An 18,990-nucleotide genomic window follows, 5' to 3' on the forward strand; every position below is an offset into this window, starting at 1 on the left:
ATAATCCGCGGGAATTATTCCCGCCATAGGGTACTGACGCCATGAAGTGACGCAGTTTTAGATTTTACACTTCAAAATTTATATTTTGTTTCTTAAATTTTTATTTCTTTTGCTTTAATAATCGCTTTTTTCATAATTTCTGTTAATTTATTATGCCATGTTATTTTTAATTATTTAATTTTTTAAGTTATTATTGGATATAAACTAAACATACAGGCAAGTTTATGTAGGATTTAATGAAAAAAAAAATATATATATATATATTTTTTTTTTTTTTTGAGAAGGGACTTAATGAAAAATATAAACGGAGTTTGTAAAATTTAAATTTTGAAATTTTAAAGTGTAAAATATAAATACCTTTAGATTTTAGGGGTGTTATTTGTAATTTGGCATTTTTTTTTGTTTTGATAAATACAATTATTTTAAACCTATAAGATTTTATTCTATTTTATTTTATTTTTTGATAAAAACAATTATTTGAAACCTATAACAATAGATATCATTTTAATATTGGCAAATGCTAATTTTAGGGATAAGAGAATCAACCGATTAAGCTTGTAACTAAAACTCGGCTTTTTGTGTTGAATTAAGTGAGATTTGACAATTTTATTAAATTATCATTTGTTTTAATTTATTCTTGAAATTTTAAAAATAGATTTAAGATGACTGTTATTCATACTTAGTTTTTTTTTAAACAAAAAACTTAGGAATGCTGAAATTTGATTTTGATTTTGTACTGAAATTTAAATTAGCTATGATATAGGTGTAACTACTAACTAGCAAGTCTTAATTTATGTACCCAATTCAGCTAAATCATTCCATTTGTTCTTTGTACACGTTAGTCATACAATTATTGTATGAGCATTAGCATTAAAAGTTGTAAAACTCCCTAAATTGCAATTTTACAACCCGAAACCATTAAAAACATACAATAACCGAATTGCTCTATGTAAATAATTATACCAATCTACTACAATAATTTGGTATTTTTACAAATTGATGTTCATTATTGGTAAACTTAAATTCACATATTTAATTCTAATAAAAAATACATATTTTATTAACTCTCTCCTTTTTGGTTGGGTTGAATCGGTTTTCATGGTTGCTTAGTTGGGATTTGTGGTTGGTTTTAATGGTGGTCATTTCAATGATTGCTGGGTTGAGATTGGTGGTAACAATTTCGGTGGTTGCTAGATTGGGTTGAGATTGGTGGTCGTTTATAAACATCAAATAGCTGACTCCTAACCAATGTGAGACATAAATATCAAATATAGCACACGCGACAACATTTTATGACCCTAAAATTTATTCATCTGTTCTCACTCTACTTGCAACAATTTGCCCTTAACCTTTTTAACCTTTTTTTCTTTCCAATTTTGTACGTTTCAAGTGATGAGATACCCATTCATCATCAACACTCTAGACATTATGGGGCCTGAGAGACAATCTAAATGAGGCTAGTTTATTTTATGTGAAAATAGTTTCTTCTAATATCCCAACAGTGATCTTTTGGACATTTTTTTACAAAGCCATCAATTTGATATTTGTTTATTTTTTACAGCTTAAGTCTCAATTGAATTGATTTATTTGTACTAATAGCTTGATGATAATGTTAAAATTATGAAATATTAATCATGCTATTGGTGTGTTAAATGTCTTTCATGCTATATAAGGTCACATTGGTGTGGGGAGTAAAAGGACCCAAGTGGGCATGTAGGCCTTTGGGCTCTAGCAAGGAGGGCCAATCTGTTCATAAGTTAGGAATTTGTTAGTACTATGAATCGGCCCATATGCCGAGGGTCCGAAGATACAGCCGAGGGTGAGTTCCTCCTCGGACTGTCCCAAGAGGACTCGGAGATTCACTACAAAGGTCAAGACAGAATTCTGGAAAGACTGTTGGTTAAAAGGGGGAGGCCCTGAACCTTCTAGATGCACCAGTGTTAAAGAAAATATCAAGAGCAAAGGCTGCCACCTCCGCATTAAAGACTCTGCACCTACCTCCCTGGCCGCATTAATGGGGAAGTGACCCCTGAACAGTAGGGCGGAAACTTCTAGTCACTGTCCAAAAGGTATCAGGGAAGGAAGTATTTAAGGGGGGTGAAGGCCAAAGAGATGATGGGTCGGTAACTAAGAAAGAACTTAAGAATTGTAACTTTTAAAGAAAGAAAGAGAAATAATACAGAAGTAGTCCTCGGCTCACGTCCGAAGAGGTCTATTTGCAATTATCGTTTATTATTTATAAGTGTTTGTAACTTTTAGCCTGTTATCAAGTTCTCAGTACTTCAAACCTAGGTTTCAAGCCCACAATCTACAAATTTCATTGTTTAAGGCTCATTGGGCCTGAGCCCGTAGTTGTCTTTGGGTCCAGGTGCAATTGTGCACTTACAATTGGTATGAGGATTTTTTTTTTTCATATGCACAGAGTATTTTAAATATGAAATAAAATAATTTTAATAAGCTTCTAAATTCTAAATGAGGTCATTTTTGTTAAATACCTCAATTATGCTTTAAACAGCTTGGCTTAAATTCACAGTCCACAATAATAGGGCCTAATCTAGGACTAATGCAACACCTTTTGGATCCTAAAGCAACAATTTTTAGTGGGTTCTTATGTTAAATATTAACTGAATAATATTTATGTTTTGATTTTTTTTTTCAATTTAAAAATCTATTTTTCTTACATTTTGAAATGCAAAATTACTACTAGTTATGTTTTTTTTTTTTAAGTTCTGCTAAGATTTCCTTTTCAATTAGTAATATCGCTAATTCACTCAATCTTTCTTGTAACATAGTTGATCTTAAATAGAAATTTATTAATTTTAGTTATGGATAACTTCTTTCTACATACGCAAATGTAAATGTATTGTTAGTTAATATTTTACATGCGATACATGCATTAGAAAAAGAATCTAGCCTTTACACATAATTAAATATGTTAATTGGACTATTTTCATCCATTTATAAAACTTATTTTAATTTTTAATTCTAAAAATAAATCTAAAAGTTTAGTATAATAATAAAAATCATGTTTATCATGCTTGAGATGGCCACTTTCTCTCTTTTGCAATATTGAGCTTTTATTGAACAATGAGTTTCAATAATGAATTTTTTTGAAGAACAATAATTTTTAATTTTGATGGATAGAAAAAGAGAAAGTAAAATTTTCAAGAGATTGAAAATTTTGACACTCTTAAGCTACCGTAAATATAGTAAAACATATTAATAGAATGCACAACATTTGAAAAAAATATAATATTTTTAGAAATGATTTTTTTTTTCATTAAAATTTTGGACATTGATTAAAATTTTTACATTGTAAGACCGATAGACAAAGCATTCTATTAGCTAATATAAATTTTTTTTTTTTTTTGCTAGGAGAGAGGCTTTACTTTTTTTATTCTTTATTTTATTTTTGCAATCGTATAAGACATATAGATATAATATATTCTATTTAAGGAGGGACCTTCTTCCATCCGTGGGGGATTGGGGGATTGGGGGAGGGGGTGGGGGGGGGGGGTTTAGGCAATTGCATAAATGGCCTAATGGTTGAGCCACCCCTAATCATCAAGGCCTTCGAATTCTCGACAGCACCATCTTTTAATTATCCTCCAAATTCTTTGAAAAAAGGGGCATTTGAAGAAGATACGGTCTCTATTTTCAATGCTTGTTCTACATAGTACACACAAAATGTCACAAACTTATTCCCCAACTACTATTCTTTCATTAGTAGACAATCTATCCCTCAAAGCCAACCAAGTACTGAAAGCATGCCTTGGGATGCCTTTAAACCAAACAATCTTCCACCGATTGACAATAAGCATTTTTAGCCTAATTTGGTCCCAAGCACTTGAGATACAGGAAGTACCTTTGGAGGGAATCCATACAGCCTTATCACATTCACCAATAGCAATCCATGATAAATTACATAGAATAGTTAGACATGGCAAAACGGGTCAAAATTTTCTGACCCGACCCGAAAAATACTCGACCCGAACTCGATTTTTTTGACCCGCAACAAAAACAGGTTGACCCGTGACCCGACCCGAGTTTTCTGAGTTTTTTGCGGGTCAACCCGACCCGACCCGACCCGCGACCCAACCAGAACCCGAATCACTTTTTTAAATTTTTTTTTATAAAAAATAAAATAAAATTAAGACAATAGTAGTTTAATTGTTTATTGTGAGCTTTAAGGAAACAATTGATACATTTACATATGCAAATTAATTGAAAGATAAATGGTTGAGCATTCTGTAATGAGTAAAGATTTTTAGATATCAAATAACAAAGTACATGCCAAGATAATATGGTTACAGTAGAGTTAAAAATATAGATTTAAAATTGTAGATATGTGTGAGAAACATTCAGAAGTGTAAAAATAGTGAAGCCAAAGTATTAAATTAGCATAAATTATGAATGCTTAGACTTATTTTTTAACAATTTATGTCCAAAATAAACTGCTTTTCAAAATAAATTATGATATTTCCTAGAGTGTGTGTTGCTTAACAATGATATGATATTCATAAAAGAGACCATGTATAAATAAGTAAGCAATCAAATTTTAATGTATATCTCAAATTGAAATAGAGTGCCAACCACAATTGATAATAGATTATAAAATTAATTTTCAAGATTGTAAATTTCTTATATGTTTTTATTCTTTATCAAATGAGTTATCCAATAAGTCATTTGTAATTTTGTTTTATATTTTGGAATGTTGATATTGTGTAGAAATAAAACATGTGTATTTTGATGATGCGAAGAAAATCAGTAGGTTAGATGTTTCGGACTTGAACGGACTACTTGCTCTCTTTATGGTCTGAAAAAGAAAGAAAAGAAATCAAAGGTGACCGGGGTCGCCGGCCAAGAACCCTCCGATGACAAAGTTAGTTTTCTCTCTATATTTTTGGAGTTCCAACTTTTTTGGGAGAAGTAAAAACGTACCTTTGTTTTGTTTGAATGAATGTTTATATAGTATCCTAAGAACAGTTATCAAACTTGTAACCTCCCCTGGATTTGAGGAGGTGTGCAAGTTCAGAGATAACTTCCACAACTGCTTGGGAGTTACATATTCCTCACCTAACTGTTGTTAGAAGTTATGCATGTAATAAGGAGTTGTACTACACGCTCAGGAATTTTCCTAAGTGTCCAGGGTTCATCCAGGGATCCTCGTCCTGAGGTTATCCAGCCGAGCGTACCTCACGTCCTAGGGGTTCTTCCTTTATGGACAACTCTTTCCATGGACGAGGTTTACGACGACCCTGGACGACATGGCGGGGTTCTTGTGAAACTTGACCACACGAAACCTCATCCAAACATCTCCCTCCACGGACGAGCTTCTTGGATGAGGTTCTGATAGCCTTTGATTGTTTGGTCTTGCCCTAGATGACCTCCCTGGACGATTATTGGAGTTTATCCCATCATATTTGTTTTACTTATGTTTGTGTTATTTTGTTTTAGATAGCAATGTTAGAATTTGTATAATTTTAAAATTATTGAATAAGTATTAATAAGTTTAACTGAATCCATTATTGATATAAGTGGTAAAGTCAAAATAATGTATTTTACATCAAATAATTTGTTGCATAACTTTCCAAATGACAAATACATGTTGTTTTATTTATAAAAATTAAAAAAAAAAAATTCGTGTGAAAAATACAGGTTAACCCGACCCGATCCGCAACCCGATTGACCTGAACCCGTTTTAAACCGCTTAAGATGACCCGTGACCCGTTTGACCTGCAACCCGAACGACCCGACCCGCCCGTTTTGCCATGTCTAAGAATAGTAGCATGATCATCACACCTTACATGGCTCCAATTCCAAGCCTTGTCTAGAATCACACTAGAGATTTTAGCATTTATTGAGCTGGCAGCATCATACACTATTCCATGCCCAAATTTTTTTTATAGAGCCCTCTTTGGGTGCCAATTATCATGCCAAATGATTTCATTTGATTAATTAGAGTAATGAGTACCCAACATGTGATTAAAATTGTCAATGGAAGCACTCTATAAAGTATCAATCAGGGCTAAAGCTTGACCAAGATTGCTTAAGCTTCGAGATCTGCAGTGATCCCTCACAGATTTCAAAGTAAGAACTGATTCTGATAAGGCTTTCCAAGTTTTCTCTACCACTACTAAAGTAGTAGTAAGGTTCATACCCTTTCTTCTTCATTTCTTCTACCAACTTCACAGCTCCAAAAAAGTTAATTACCCGCTCTACTCTACTCCCATTCTCTCAAAAATGCTCAATTGGTGGCAAACTTGTAATAAAAGCAAACATGACTTCAATTTTTTCTTTTTTGGGGCTAAAACTAAGATATTGTACTTCTCAAAAATAAAATGATATAGGGGTTGTTTGGTTTTTATATTTCTATCACCCATAACTCTGTTTTTATCACCCATAACTCAAAATAAGTGGGACCCACTCTAAGAAAGCTTGTTTAGCTGTGTTTCCTGTTTTTGTTTCCATCACTCAATTCTCTTATTTTTGAGTGATGAGTTATGAAAGCTGAAAACACATTTTAGGCATTTTCTAGTTATGGAAACAGAGTTATGATGGCATTTTTGTAAATACACACACATTGAGGGACCCACGGTCACACTTCTCAGCTGTAACTTTTGACTTTATTTTCTTTTTTCTTTTTTCTTTTTCCTTTCACACTAGTCTTCTTCTTCTCCTTTTTTTCTTTTCCCTTTCACGATAGGTATGGTCTAGTCTTCTTCATCTTTCTTTTTCTTTTCTTTTTTTCTTTTTTTTTTCCTTCTTTTCTTTCCTTTTCACATTGTGTTTTTGGGTTAGGTTTTTTTTTTTTTTTTTTTTTTCATTAGGTTCGGTGAGTTTGGGTATTGGGGGTGGAAGGAAAAAAAGAAAGTAAATGCTGCACCAAGTCAATCTGTGGGTTCCATAAAAAAGTAGAAAAATTGAGTGATGAGAAGCTAAGTGAAGTGTGCCAAACGGGTGGGTATAGGAAATTGGGGTATTTTAAGTGATGAGTAATAAAAATTGAGTAAAGAGTGATGAGTGATGAAAAAAAAAAAACCAAACAGCCCCATAGTGTCCTACATCTACTTTATTAAATATAATAATAATATAACATAAGAATAGTGTTACTGTTTTTCAAGAATAATTAAATTTAAAACAACAAGTGTATGAATTTTCTTCTAAAAACAAGGGTTTAAATTTAATTGGGAAACCATTTTTTTGGTAATCAATTCAATTTGGAAACCTAATTTACTTACTATAAGATTTACTTTTTTAAAAACAAATTATATATAAGTAAGTGGTGTCTCAGTCTTTTCAAGACTATTCTAGTCTTTATCAATAAGACACTATTCATAAACATGGCTTCAATTTTTTTTTTCTTCTTTTTTTTGTTAAAATTTAGATATTGTACCTTGAGATGTATTACATTAGTTATCTCAATTACATTCAAACACTTTGTTACATTGACCAATAATATTAGAATATTGTTTCTTTTCCAAAAATAAATAAATTCAAAACTCCCATAAAATTATTTAAATTCAAAACAATCCATTTGAATTCAATTAAAGAACCTTATATATTGCATATAAAGTACTCTATATAAGTTTTACCTTTTAAAAAAAATAAATATATATAAGAAAGTGGGGTCAAAGTCTTTTCAAGACAACCTTACTTTCGGTCGAGAAAACATCCCGACAACCTAGTTTGACGAATAATGTGATGAATCCAATTTGTACTCACAGAGGGTGTCCCATAAGCGTTCAATTCCTTATGCTTTATGGTTTACTAGCCTCATTACACGCGCTTTACGCGTGCGATGAGTTTTTTTTTTTTTTTTAGTGGTCCTATTTGTCTTTTTATTATATATAATTTTTATTTTGAAAATCTAATTTATAAGTGAATAAATCAATTTGAAAATTAATAGAAGAGTGGTCCTATTTTTTAGGTAATATTTTAGTGGGAGTTAGAGTTGCATTTTTACCGGATTGTCCTTTAATTTTGTCTATATATAAACATAGGGGAGTAGGGGTATTTTTGAACTAAAAAATGTAGAATCCAAACAGGGGAAGCCCCTTAAATAATAGTATAGATAATGTGAAATGGAGACCAATGGTGCAGCAAGTACAGCACTTCAGACGAGGAAAGAAAAAGAATTTAAGGCCAAAAGCTAGTTGCTATTTTAACTTGTACACCAATTTACAATGCTAAACCCAAACTTTTAAGACCAAATTAGCCGTTTTGCAACTCAGCATAAACATTGAAATCAATTTACTCAAACAAAATTTTCTCTAATCTCTATAGCATTAATTGAAGAAAAATTTTCCAGGCAATATGCATATAAAAACTAACAGTTTTCCTAGTAAAATATTTGTAGTCCATACTCTAATATCAGCAGCTTTTACTTGAAAACTAAATTCAGATTACTACTAGTCAAAACCAAAATCTGCATAGACGCATACATTAAGAGCTCATGTAGAGTAATTTTTTTCCCACAAGGTTCCAACCATTGTGGAGAATAACAAGGACAAGATCAGAGCTCCAAGGGTGGAGGAACATATGACATCACTAAATAAACTGTGCTATAAACATGGAGGCAACATCGGCCAAAAGACGGTTCTTGACCCTCCTTTTGCGCACTTGAGCCTGGAGAGTCACGCCCGATTTCCTCAGTACAAAATAAGCCTGCTAGTGGTACATTCGGAAAGTTCAAAGAGAACGGGTCACTATCAACATTAGGGCGTCCGAAGTATGACTCACCACGAAGATGGCAAGAGAAGATAAAGCCTCCAAATACTTCTTTCTTCAGACCATTATCAGCAACACCTATTACATCACGGTGATCTTTGTCATTCGAACCTGTCTTCAAAGCTTCAAGATCTTCGAAGACATTGGCACAAGAAGATGATGCAGTTTCAGAATCAGAATGGTAGAATAGGAAGGAGTCACCAGGTTTGATACCAACACCATCAACAACAAAGTACTCATTATCTCCACTGTTAAAAACAATAAGAACCCAGAAATCAGTTTTTTGATAGCCTTCTGTAGGGGAAAAGGCCAAGAATGAAAGGTATATCAGTAATCATTTGTCTCAACGAAAATAAAAGTTCTCTAGGAAAATGTTACCAATACTCTTTGAAATGAAAATACCATATTATTTATAAAATTGTTTTATTTTGCTTAAAGATTTCCGGAAATTATCATTTATGGACATGCACCACAAAAAATCCTTGTGCAAATATGAAAATTCCAGAAACTTGTTGTTTATGGATGTGCACCGCAGGCCATTCTTCCAAAATTTGTGTTTGTCTTTTGGTAAACCATACGTGCCACAAGACCAGAATCCATTCTAAACTTTAAACTTCTCAAGCACTAAACCCAGTATGTAAAAGTCATCTGATTATCACGAAGTAATTGATAGTATTTGGTTGATTGCTTCACGGGGAACTTACCTACCCAGCTTTGTGCACCATTCAAGAGTTGAAGCACATTAGATGACTATATACCAGTGTTGTGCAACTTAGCATTGATTCAAGTGTTGCTGCAGGGCTTGATATAAATGTTGGGACACAGACATAAGCTCTAAGCTTATGGGTCCCACCAAGTATATCAATTTTCTCACTCTTATCAATATTCAATACTACTTGATGTGGGACTTGAAAACTCAACACTAGCATGAAAATTTCCAACACAAGATATGCAACTTGAGTCAATAGACATGCTCAATGGCAGTCCTTGTAGCTTGAATGAACAACCATCACAAATGCAAATGAAGTAAACCACATATTAGGGGGCAAAAATGATATCTTACCCTAAAACTTCATAAAATGCCAAGGATGTTGCCGATCTCAATTGGACTGACCCAATGGAGCATTCTCTATGTTGTGTGACCCCGATGTACAAATCAGGAGACTCATCGATTTCATCTTGATCCATCTGCAACAAAATCCATTGTCATTTGAGGAAAAGAAAGATCTTTAAAAGATAAAAAGTAAATAGAAACTGATCAGTAACTCAAAATAGAGAACAAGGGAGAATAAGATTGAATTTTAGAAAAATAGACCTTGTGAAAATCAAAATTTGGTCACTAGACCAATTGCATTTTAACAACATAACAACTACTTAATGCTTTTCGACTTATCATTATCAACTTCCAAATATCACAATAAAATGTGATAAATACATTATCCTTATCAAAAAGGAAATGTGAAAATACATTATATTATATGTAACAGATTTGACGGCAAGGGGCATCCCAAAAAAAAATGTAGACTATATAATTTAAGAATGGATGGTGTAAGAAGAATACTTTGTGAATAAAAATAATTATATACAAGTTAACACTCAATCAACATACCACTTCATTAATACTGTCTAAAAGATCTTGGCCACCAAGAATCTCATGGTATCCTTCCATGCTGGCAGAGAGCCATGAACATCCTTGATCTTTCACTCTCACAGCAACTGCCGTGAGTTGAGGACCAAATGGAATTACACCAGTTGATAGTGTAACATAGAACTGAGTTTCCCCTATACCTGCTTATTGAAACAGAATCCCCCCAGTTGATAGTTTTGTCAAAGAAGAAATTTGAAATATTAGAAGACAATACGTAATGGAGCATCAGAAACATTAAAGGTACTACAATCATATCATACTAGAGAATTTGTGATAAAATATAAAGTTTCTTATTGTAGCTAATGATCTAGAAAATGAGAGGGAAAAAACACAAAATTTAATTTCAAAACAAGTACTAGAAGCTTGGGGCTTAATTTATTAACAAAATGAAGTACCATGAGACTTTTCTTTGTCCCTTGCAAATACAAGAGCAACAGCATCAAAAAAGTACAAATCCCCACTGTAGCTGTGAGAGCTAACCCCGCTTCTGAACAAGAAGGAACCACTTGCATCACCCACGATGGTTGTTTCCTCAGGCATAGCATGATCTGCAATTAGAGCAGTTAGATTTAATCATTTGGAAGCTATGTGAATAGCATCTATTACAATTCACAAGAAAATCCAAATACCTCGGACTACATTACTATTTACTAACTAAAACTTAAATCAATACAGCCAATGGACTAGCTGAAAGGATATATACTCTCCTTATAAAAACAAGGTAGAGGGTGAGACCGTGAATTCAAGATCCAGCAGGTGCTTGAGTAATATATACACATACACACAACTCTAAGAAAACTGATCATTGACACAGAAAAGACTGCAAAATTTTCGATGTGATCCATGAAAAGTATTAACAAAGAAATGGAATCAAGAAGAGCTCGGTTCTCACCCATCTTTGCAATAACAGGTTTCATGTCAATAGTATGATCCTAAAACATCACATATGTCAAATGTTAGAAACACAAAAGAACTAAACCCCACTTTAAAAAATGAAAATCATGTATTTTCTTTAGAAGTGAAACAACTAATAGCCCATTAAAACTCTCACACACGCACACTCAAACTTACTCCAAACATTATGATGCCAGTTGGAGATGTACAACCTGAAACAGATGCTGTATAATTCATAATATCAATCACAAACTTGTCAACCATGGCCATTTGATTTCCCTGTCATTGGAAAAAGAAATGTGTAAGCCAATTTCTTCATACATTTACAAACCTACTAAATAATTTGTAGGACTCACAAATACTTCCTCTCAAAAATAGCGGGAGATAACTCCACATCATTTAAAATATCCATTTTCACCCATAAACTTGTGAAAAATCAAACTTAATTATGAAGCTAGAATCCTCTCCTTTTCCCCTATGTCTATTTCAGGTTTAAGATTTTCTTTCTTATATCCAACAGTGGATACGATACCACGTCATTTAAAATTATCATTTAAACACATAAACGTTCAGATTTGTAATATTTAATGTCAACCATGAAATGAATCAATTTGAAACAGGAATGATCTTTTTTTTTTTTTTTTAGATAGGGGGAGTGATCTTTTTCCATCTAGTAAATGTTCACTTTTCATTTTAAAAACAAAATTGAGAGCATCCTAGTATAAAGCACACATAAATATTGCATTGTCATATCATTGTACCATATAAGACTGAGTTTATATACCTTCTTAGGCCGTATAAGCGGGACAGCAGCAACTTTGAGCCCAGGTACAAATCCAACAACCAAAACAATCCCTCGATTTAAATTACTTAAAGTATTATATTCCTCGCAATTAGGACCATCCTCATCTCCTAATTCCCACTTCACCTACATTTAAAAATTAAAAAATATTAAATTAAGGGCAAAGTGTTTTTTTTTCCAAACCAATTTGGAGGAATCTCCTTCAACCCAATACTTTGCGATTCATAAAATTGTTCACATGTATCATGTAAACAAGTCACGTGACTCATTAAAAAATATCATGCGACTAAAAGTACACATGCATAGTCTTGTCAATTGTCACGCAGTGGGTTGGAAGAATTTTCGACCCGACGAGTTTGGAGTAAAATTTTTCCTTAAATTAATACCAATAATAATATTTAATGTACTTCAAACAAATTAATGAAAAAAAATTAAACAAACACACACAGAGATAGTCACAAACCTCTCTGAGCTCATTAGTTTTAGCATCAGCACCAATGATTCCACTGGCAGCATTAGTAATTATAGGAATCTCACCACCTAGCTTTTCTGTAATCTACAAAGCATTATAAAAAATAAAAAAATAAAAATTTAGTATAAAAAAAACAAAATTTTGATAATAAATATATTTAATTAAAACAGAGTTAAACTTAATACAAGTTTGTGAGTCTCTTTCAAGTTGAATTGCACGCCAATGAATGCAATTGCAAATTGTGGACGAATTGGCTCCGAGAGCACCTTATCAAATACCTCTTTCACAGCTTCCTATAAAACGAAAATAAACAAGAAAAAAAAAAAATCAGTGAGCCACAATTTTGAATTATGAGGAATTGAGGGTGGTCAAAGTTTAAACAGATATAATTAATTAACTAATTATTTCCTTTTAAACTTTAACGTGCTTTTTATTTCTATCCTATAGTTTCAAAAAAAAAAAATCATTTCAGCCTCTTAATTTACATCTATTTTCAATATAGTCCTTCCGTCCATTTCCGATTCCAATAAAAAATAACGTCTTTTGCCGTGGATTTAAAAGGCGATATAAACATAATGAAAATATGGCCTGTTTGGTACCGTAGTTAGCAACGCATTTCACATATTTTTACATATTTTTTATTTATATATTTTTTAAAAATACAAACAACGGTACTAAAAACATTATCCGCCTTATATCCCTTAAGGTACAAGGGTCTTAATAATATTTTTATAATAATTTATAAAAAAAAGTTCTGTTAACTGGTGACCTAAGGACACCATTTTTATGAAAAATGAATTTAAAAGGCAACCACTTGAACTAGGGTCTTAACATATATTTTATAATAAAAAAAACAAAAAAAAAATTCTATTAACTGGTGGGCCAGGGACACCATTTTTATGAAAAACATAAAAAATTGTAACAATTTTTTTTATAATAAAAAGTTCCTATAAATATTATTTTAAATATCAGTTAACTTTTTCAAAAAAAAAAAAAAAAATTGTTTTGGAGAATTGAAAACGAACTAACATGTATCATTGAAATGGGAAAATTAAAACTATAAAAATAATGAAAATTAAAAACCAAGTGCAAGTCATAATTAAATTAATTAATTTTTGAGTGGGTATTTACGTGCAGAGAGGGGTTGAGAGAGAGAGCCGACGCGAGCTTAGGGCGCGTGAGGACGCGACTGCAGACACGATTCCAAGATTTGCTAACGCACGCAGCTGATGCGAAGGTTAAGGCTGGCAACCTTCCTAGAATGTTCTGCAAAACGTCATCGTTTATTTTAGAAACCCCTCCTCCTCCTGTTCCTCCGGCACAGTTCGTACCGGTTAGACACATTTCGGCCGGTTCGCTCACTCACGCTTATTTCCTCAGCTCTCAGTTCTGTCCTCCTAGTACCAAACAAAGACAGAGAGAGTACTTTGGTTGTGTTGTTTTGATTTGTCTTATGGTCTGTGTGTTTTTGTTTGTGTGGTGTTGAAGGGGTTTTATAATACTTGGGTGTTTGCCACGTCAGCATGTGCTGTTGTGGACTATTTTAAACAAATAATAATAAAAAATGAAATCCAATTTTGGGTGGAAAATCGGTCATTTACTTTACTTTACACTCACACAATTATGACATAATCCAATTGCTTAGAATCAGTCACTATCATTAGGATACTATGAGATTCATTACAAATTTGGTTACAAAATCAGGTTCTAGAGCTTTTTCCAAATTTGATTCAAGGGGGAGTATCTAAATCCTTCAATGATACATTAATTCTCAACTTGAGTTGTAGATTTGCTTGTTTATTACTTAGATTTGCATTTAAAAATAATGCATATAAGATGAAATTGTAAGGTTTTTTTTTTTATGGCAAATTATTCAAAATCCCATGTGAATACTCATTTCTCTCTCGTAAATGGAAGGTCTTATAATGAATTTAATTAACATAGCATAAAAGTAAGGGCAAGACTTAGATATAATACTTAAATGTTGTTCATTAGGTTCCCATTTTAAGATTTTGCCATGTGAATTTTTCCTCATGGAATAAAAGTGTATTTTTTAATTAAATAGCCACATGGCTGAATTTTAAGATAAGAACCTAAGTAACAACACATAAGTTACCGTACCTAAGTTTTGTCCTCAAAGTAATGCTAGAGATACAAAAATTTTTATAAATTATTGATGTGGTAAGTGGCTATTGGTAAATGAAAAAGTGATGTTAATAGTAGGCCTAAATGAAAACCAATAAGAAGTTAGCCACATTAACAATTTATAAAAATATTGTAAAATAGTTTGTGGCTATAACATTACTCCATAGCATAATATTATGTGACATGAAGGAGTAATGGTCTTCAAGTCCAACATAATTACTCATGTTTGATGCACATTTTAAAAAATTGTTCTAGCTTTCTTTTTTTGACAATTATTCTCAAAATACAATGTTGAGATTTAGGGCATGTTTGGTACATGTGTTTAAATACATGTTTTTAGTTTTTAAACAACATTACACGCATTGTTACACACTTTTTCACTCACGTATTTCTAAAAAAACTGAAAATTGTTGATTAAACACACGTATTTCCAAAAAAATTGAAAAAATCAAATTGATATTTTCGAGGCCTGAGTTTATGTTTTTTTAAAGAGGGTGGGGAGATTTTTGTAAATTACAAGATTTGTGATTCAAAATCCACTAGTTTTGACATTTCTAGTTAGGTTCACAAGGAGTATTTGCTACCATGAAAATGATATTAACTCATAATCTTTCCAGATCTGTTGTTAATTACATGACATTTATTTGCATTTAAGAAGAAAATGTAACGGCGGCTTGATGCTTTACTCTCTTTTTTTTTTTTTTTTTAAAGTAGAAATTATCCAAGCAATGCTTCATCTTTTTCACGTGAATGAAAGGTCATACAATGAATTTAATTAACAAGACCTACTATTATGTGAAAGAAATGAGTGTTACTCTCATAGTACTAAAAAACTCATATTTGATAGCACATTTTAAAAACTATTTTCGTGGGTTCTAGTTAGCGCTACTGGTAAAATCTTTGATTGTTGAATAAAAGATATGAGGTTCAATCCCTTTCTAAACCAAAAACCGATTGGTGTCTTAGTCTAATGATAAAGAGCACAATCATCATAAGTAATTGTCATAGGTTGAAACTCTAAAATAAATAATATAAAAAAAACTAATTTCAATACCATGAAATTGATAATAACTCATAAACTTAATAGATCTATTGTAAATTACATTTATTTACATTTAAGAAATTCATTTAAGATGAAACTACAACAGCCGTTTGATGCTTTACTTTTTTTTTTAAAGTAAAAATTATTCAAGCAATGCTTCATCTTTTTCACGTGAACGAAAGGTCACACAATGAATTTGATTAACAAGGCGTACTATTATGTGAAAGAAATGAGCATTACTCTTGGAGTACTAAACAACTCAGGTAAAATCTCTTAGTGTTGAATTAGAGATCGGTGTCTTGGTCTGATAATAAAGAATGCAATTATCAGAAGCGGACACCAAAAGTTAAAACTCTATAAAATAAAATAAAAATTATTTTCAATACCATGAAATTGATAATAACTCATAAACTCAATAGATATATTACTAATTACATGTCATTTATTCACATTTACGAAATGCATTTAAGATGAAACTGTAACCGCCATTTCATGCTTTACTTAAAAAAAAGAAGTAATGATGGTTTAAAGAAAATTATTCAAACAATGCTTCATCTTTCAAATGTAGCAGCCATTTCATGCTTTATTTAAAAAAAAATAATGATGGTTTAATAAAAAATTATTCAAACGATGCTTCATCTTTCTCACGTGAATGAAGGGTCACATAATGAATTAAATTAACAAGACCTATTATTATGTGAAAGAAATGAGCAATGCTCTCAAAGTTACAAAAAATTCAATTTTGATAGCACATTTTAAAAACTATTTTCATGTGTTCTAGTTAGCTCAAATAGTAAAGTCTACGATGGTTGAATTAGAAATCTAGGGTTTAATTTCCGCCTACACCAAAAACCTACAGGTGTCTTGATTTGATGATAAAAAGCACAATTATCAAAAAAGGATGCCATAAGTTGAAATTAAAAAAAAAAAAAAAAATAACTGTTTTCAATACCATGAAATTGATAATAACTCATAAGCTTAATAGATCTGTTGTTAATTACATGTCATTTATTCACATTTAAGAAATGCATTTAAAATGAAACTGTAACGAGCGTTTGATGCTTTACTTTTTTTTAAAAAATTAATGATTATTTAATAGATAATTATTCAAACAATGTTTCATCTTTTCACACAATGAATTTAATTTACAAGACCTACTATTAAATGAAAGAAATGAGTATAATTCTCATAGTACAAAAAATTTCATGTTTGATAGCACATTTTAAAAACCATTTTTGTGGGTTCTAGTTAACTCAACTGGTAAAGTCTATAATGGTTGAATTAGAGATTTAGGGTTCAATCTCCGCTACACCAAAAACCAATTGGTGTCTCAGTTTGATGATAAAAAGTGCAATCATCAGAAGTGGACGCCTAGATTAAAATTCTATCAAACCAAAAAAAAGAAAAAAGTTTTCAATAGCTTGAAATTGATAATAACTCATAAGCTTAATAGATCTGTTGTTAATTACATATCATTTATTCGCATTTAAGAAATGCATTTAAGAAGAAACTGTAACGGTTGTTTGATGCATTACTTTAAAAAAAGTAATGATTGTTTAATAGAAAATTATTCAAACAATGCATCATCTTTCTCAGTTCTCACATGAACGAAGGATCATGCAATGAATTTTATTAACAAGACCTACTATTATGTGAAAGAAATGAGCATTACTCTAGGAGCATTACTCATGTTTGATGGCACATTTTGAAAAATGTTTTCAACACCATGAAAATGATAATAACTCATAAGCTTACTAGATCTATTGTTGATCACATGTCATTTATTTGCAGTTAAGAAATGCATTTAAGATGAAACTGCAATGGTTGTCAGATACTTTACTTAAAAAAAAAAAAAACTTACGATTGTGTAATAGAGAATTATTCGAGCAATGCTGAATTTCTCACGTGAATGACGGTCAGATAATGAATTTAATTAACAAGACCTATTGCAGTACTAAAAAAACTCATGTTTGATAGCACATATTAAAATTTGTTTTCATGGATCCTATTTAGATTAACTAATAAAGTCTCTGATGGTTGATCTAGAAATCTGGGGTTCAATCTATGCCTACACCGAAAACTAACTGGTGTATTGGTTTGATGATAAAAAGCACAATTATTAAAAGCGGACGCCTTAGGTTAAAACTCTAATGAAATTAATAAATTTTTTTTTTAAACAAGATAAAAATTCTACTCTAGCCTAATCTAAGTGTATATATGTGTGGAATTTCTTCCTGAATACACAAACCTCGCCTCTTACCCTCTACACCTTACAAACACTTATACTTGTAAAATTGATAATAACTCATACACTTAAAGATTTGTTACTAATTACATGTCATTTATTCACATTTAAGAAATGCATATAAGATAAAACTGTAACGGCCGTTTCATGCTTTACTTTAAAAAAGAAAAAGAAAAGTAATGATGGCTTAATAGAAAATTATTCAAACAATGCTTCATCTTTCTCATGTGAATGAAGGGTCACACAATGAATTTAATTAACAAGACCTACTATTATGTGAAAGAAATGAGTATTACTCTTGGAGTACTAAAAAATTCATGTTTGATAGCACATTTTAAAAGCTGTTTTCATGGGTGATAGTTAGCTCAACTGGTAAAGTCTCCGATAGTTAAATTAGAGATGTAGGGTTTAATCCTCATTTACACCAAAAACCGACTAGTGTCTTGGTTTGATGATACAGAGTGCAATAATTAGAAGCGGACGTCATAGGTTAAAACTCTATAAAAAAAATACCATGAAATTAATAATAACTCATAAGCATAATAGATATGTTATTAATTACATGTCATTTATTTGCATTTAATAAATGCATTTAAGATGAAACTGTAACGGGCGTTTCATGATTTACTTTAAAAAAAAGTAAAGATAGTTTAAAGAAAATTATTCAACAATGCTTCATCTTTCAAATGTTACGGCGTTTCATGCTTTACTTAAAAAAACTGAAATGATGGTTTGATAGAAAATTATTTCAAACAATGCTTTATCTATCTCACGTGAATGAAGGGTCACACAATGAATTAAATTAACAGGACCTACTATTATGTGAAAGAAATGAGCAGTGCTCTCAGAGTAACTAAAAACTCATGTTTGATAGCACATTTTAAAACCTGTTTTCATGGGTTTTAGTTAGCTCAACTACTAAAGTCTTCAATGGTTGAATTAGAGATCTAAAGTTCAATTCCGGTCTACACCAAAAACCTATAAGTGTCTTAATTTGATGATAAAAAGCGCA

At 31.5% G+C, this 18,990-nt stretch overlaps 1 protein-coding gene across 1 annotated transcript; it reads right to left on the minus strand.

Annotated features, from left to right (window-relative positions):
- Positions 1–8,366: 8,366 nt before the first annotated feature.
- LOC142630364 (F-box/LRR-repeat protein At5g63520-like) lies at positions 8,367–14,010 on the minus strand. Its single transcript, XM_075804352.1, has 10 exons — positions 13,678–14,010; positions 12,732–12,839; positions 12,538–12,630; positions 12,057–12,200; positions 11,450–11,551; positions 11,271–11,310; positions 10,774–10,926; positions 10,340–10,518; positions 9,794–9,918; positions 8,367–8,978 (listed from the first exon to the last, which is right to left on the minus strand). Exons 1-10 carry the CDS (start codon positions 13,888–13,890, stop codon positions 8,516–8,518), a joined length of 1,620 nt encoding a protein of 539 aa, XP_075660467.1. The 5' UTR covers positions 13,891–14,010; the 3' UTR covers positions 8,367–8,515.
- Between the last annotated feature and the right edge of the window lie 4,980 nt (positions 14,011–18,990).

Source organism: Castanea sativa, chromosome 4 (genome assembly GCF_040712315.1).
Source record: "Castanea sativa cultivar Marrone di Chiusa Pesio chromosome 4, ASM4071231v1".
Lineage (NCBI taxonomy): Eukaryota > Viridiplantae > Streptophyta > Magnoliopsida > Fagales > Fagaceae > Castanea > Castanea sativa.